General features: G+C 66.4%; 2 protein-coding genes across 7 annotated transcripts in view; one reads left to right on the top strand and one right to left on the bottom strand.

Moving 5' to 3' along the window:
- The window catches only part of MBOAT7 (membrane bound O-acyltransferase domain containing 7), a 14,791-nt gene extending 13,743 nt beyond the window's left edge, over positions 1 to 1,048 (bottom strand). Inside the window, exons 1-2 of one of the 6 annotated variants that reach the window (XM_006907140.3) lie at positions 890 to 1,048; positions 73 to 151 (exon numbers count right to left, since the gene is read on the bottom strand). In XM_006907140.3, the coding sequence (XP_006907202.1) occupies positions 73 to 148 (76 nt within the window). In that variant the 5' untranslated portion in view covers positions 149 to 151; positions 890 to 1,048. The other 5 variants (XM_006907141.3, XM_025043555.1, XM_015585741.1 and 2 more) reach the window with 5 other exon arrangements.
- Positions 1,049 to 1,494: 446 nt separating this feature from the next.
- Positions 1,495 to 2,232, top strand: part of TSEN34 (tRNA splicing endonuclease subunit 34) — a 5,572-nt gene continuing 4,834 nt past the window's right edge. Inside the window, exon 1 of the mRNA XM_015585742.2 lies at positions 1,495 to 1,646. The gene's annotated coding sequence lies outside the window, so the exon portion shown is untranslated. The remainder of the gene's footprint in view (positions 1,647 to 2,232) is intronic.

Below are 2,232 nucleotides of genomic sequence, written 5' to 3'. Positions count from 1 at the left end.
CCCCCGACCCCCTCCCCCGCTCCGGCCCCCTCCCTCCATTTTATTATCCACTGGGGAGGGAACCTGACTCACCAGCTTTCTTAAAGAGGAAGCCGATGGGGATGGAGATAAGAAGAACCACTAGATATGTCCATTCTTCTGGCGACATGGTCTGGGGGAGGGACAGAGGTTCGTAGTGAGAACCCAGAAGTCCAGGTCCGCAGCCTCTTCCCCTTTGAGGATTCAGAAATCTGCCCCCTGGTTCCCAGTTGTCCAGGACGGAGAAGTCCCGCCCTTGGCTCCTCTCCTCTGAGAGAACATGAGTCCAGACCTCCAGGCCTTTCTTCCTTTGAGGATAGAGGATTCCAGCCCCAGCTCCGTCTTTTGAGAACCCAGGCCTCCAGCCCCCCCTCCCCTCCTTCGAGGATCTGGCGGACCAGCCTCTCTCTTCTGGTCCCCCGGCCCTTTCCTCTTCGACACGCAGGTCTCCAGACACCCCCAGCCAGTCTTCGAGAGGACTCAGCGGAGCCCAAGACTCCAGCCTCCACTTCTTTCGGAGCTCCGGACCCCTCCTGCCTAAAACCCGAGAATGGGCCCCACCTGGGTCTCAGGCACCCTCTCTAGCCCCACTTCGGTTACGCGCACCCAGTGGCTGTCAGGTCCGCCCGGTCAAAGCCACAGGCGGTTACGCCATCCGGAGCTCGGCCGCGCTCCGGCGCCGCCCCCGCACCCCATCAGGTAGCGGATGCGCAGAGACGCCACCGCGTCTCTGGGAGCCCCCATCCAGGCCCACCTGGGCCCGGCTCCGCGCCGCCTGCCGGGCAGGAGGCGGCCGAGCGGTCCCCGCCCGCAGTCCACCCGGGTCTGGCCACGCCTCCCCGCCTCGCACGCCCCAGACTCTCTTGCGGACCCGCTGAGCCGAGCGATCCGGGGCCACGTGGGGGCCCCAGTCAGGCTCTGGAAGAGGTAGAGAAGGAGCTGGCACGCGGCACCAGGAGCACACGCCGGCCGCTGGACCTGGACCCCGGATATGCCCAGCCGCAGTACACAAGGGGCGGGGCTTCGGGCTCGGGAAGAGGAGGAGTCCGAGTTTCGGACTCTGAGCGACGCAGAGGGACCCGGGAAGGAGGCGGGGCCAGGCAGCGTTTGGCATGAGACCGGGCCTCCGCTTCGGGTTCCTTCGGGCTGAGTCGGGCGGCAGTGTAGAGGGGGGACCACGAGCTTCGGTTTCCTTCGGAGACAGTCGGCTATGAGTGACCCGGGTTTGCTGATAGGCGGAGTCTCAGGCTTAGGTAACAGGAAAAAGGCGGTGATCAGACCCTATCCCCAGGGGGCGAGGCCAACAGCGCCCAGCTCTGAAGGGGAGGGGCCCCGGGCTTAGTCGGCCAAGGAGGGCAGGGTCAGGGCAACACGCCTCGTGTTCCAAAGTCGAGGAACCGATCGGCGGAGGGAGGCGCGCTTCGGGAGGCGGGGTGAAGGTGCTACTCTTCAGGGGAAAGGCAGGGCTACGGCCATGAGGGCGGGTTCCAGATTTCCCGCTCTCCGAAGGTGGTATCGTGGCGAAATTGACTCGGGGGGGGATCCGCATGGGCTCCGGTGGAGAAAGCCGCGCGTGGCGCGCTACGTAAGAGGTGGCTCCGCTGGGACTGCGAGTCGGTGTTTACGAGGTGACTAGCTGGTTCTGTCAGAGGACATGCAGTCTGAAGAGAGGCGAGGAGGGGGAATGAGCGCCCACGAGTGGGGTGAGCCCGCCGAAGAGGAGAACGAACAGCTGGCGCTCAGGGGGCGGGGCCTCGGCAGCGGGGTTCGGCCGTGGGGCGGTGACTCCCTAACTGGGCAGCGCTAGCGGCTGGAGGGGGTGGGGCTTCTGGCTACGGGTTGACGGAGACCATAACGCCTGAACGCCGAACCGCTGGCAGCCGGGAGGGGGCGCGGTTGTGCACTGCCGAGCCGAGAACTCCCGAACGCGGAACCGCCGATGTTCGGAAATGGGCGCGGCTTCGTGCGGTGGAGTCCGGCTGCGCAGAGGCCCTGAGGCCGAACCTCTGGTGCCTAGGAAGGGGAGGAGCCAAGTCCAGTGGCAGCTGAGGCGGGCGTGGCCTCGGCCTCGGCCTCGGCCTCGGCAGGTCCCGGCTCCTGGCGGGATGGGAGACGCCCGCTTTGCGAGAGGAGCGGTGCAAATGGGCTTCAGAGGGGGCGTGGGCCCGGCGGGAGCATTTTCTCGGCAGTGTGAGCCGAGAACGGAACGCAGCC

Source organism: Pteropus alecto, unplaced genomic scaffold (genome assembly GCF_000325575.1).
Source record: "Pteropus alecto unplaced genomic scaffold, ASM32557v1 scaffold432, whole genome shotgun sequence".
NCBI classification, from domain to species: Eukaryota; Metazoa; Chordata; class Mammalia; order Chiroptera; family Pteropodidae; genus Pteropus; species Pteropus alecto.
This window is presented reverse-complemented; position numbering and strand designations above follow the sequence as displayed.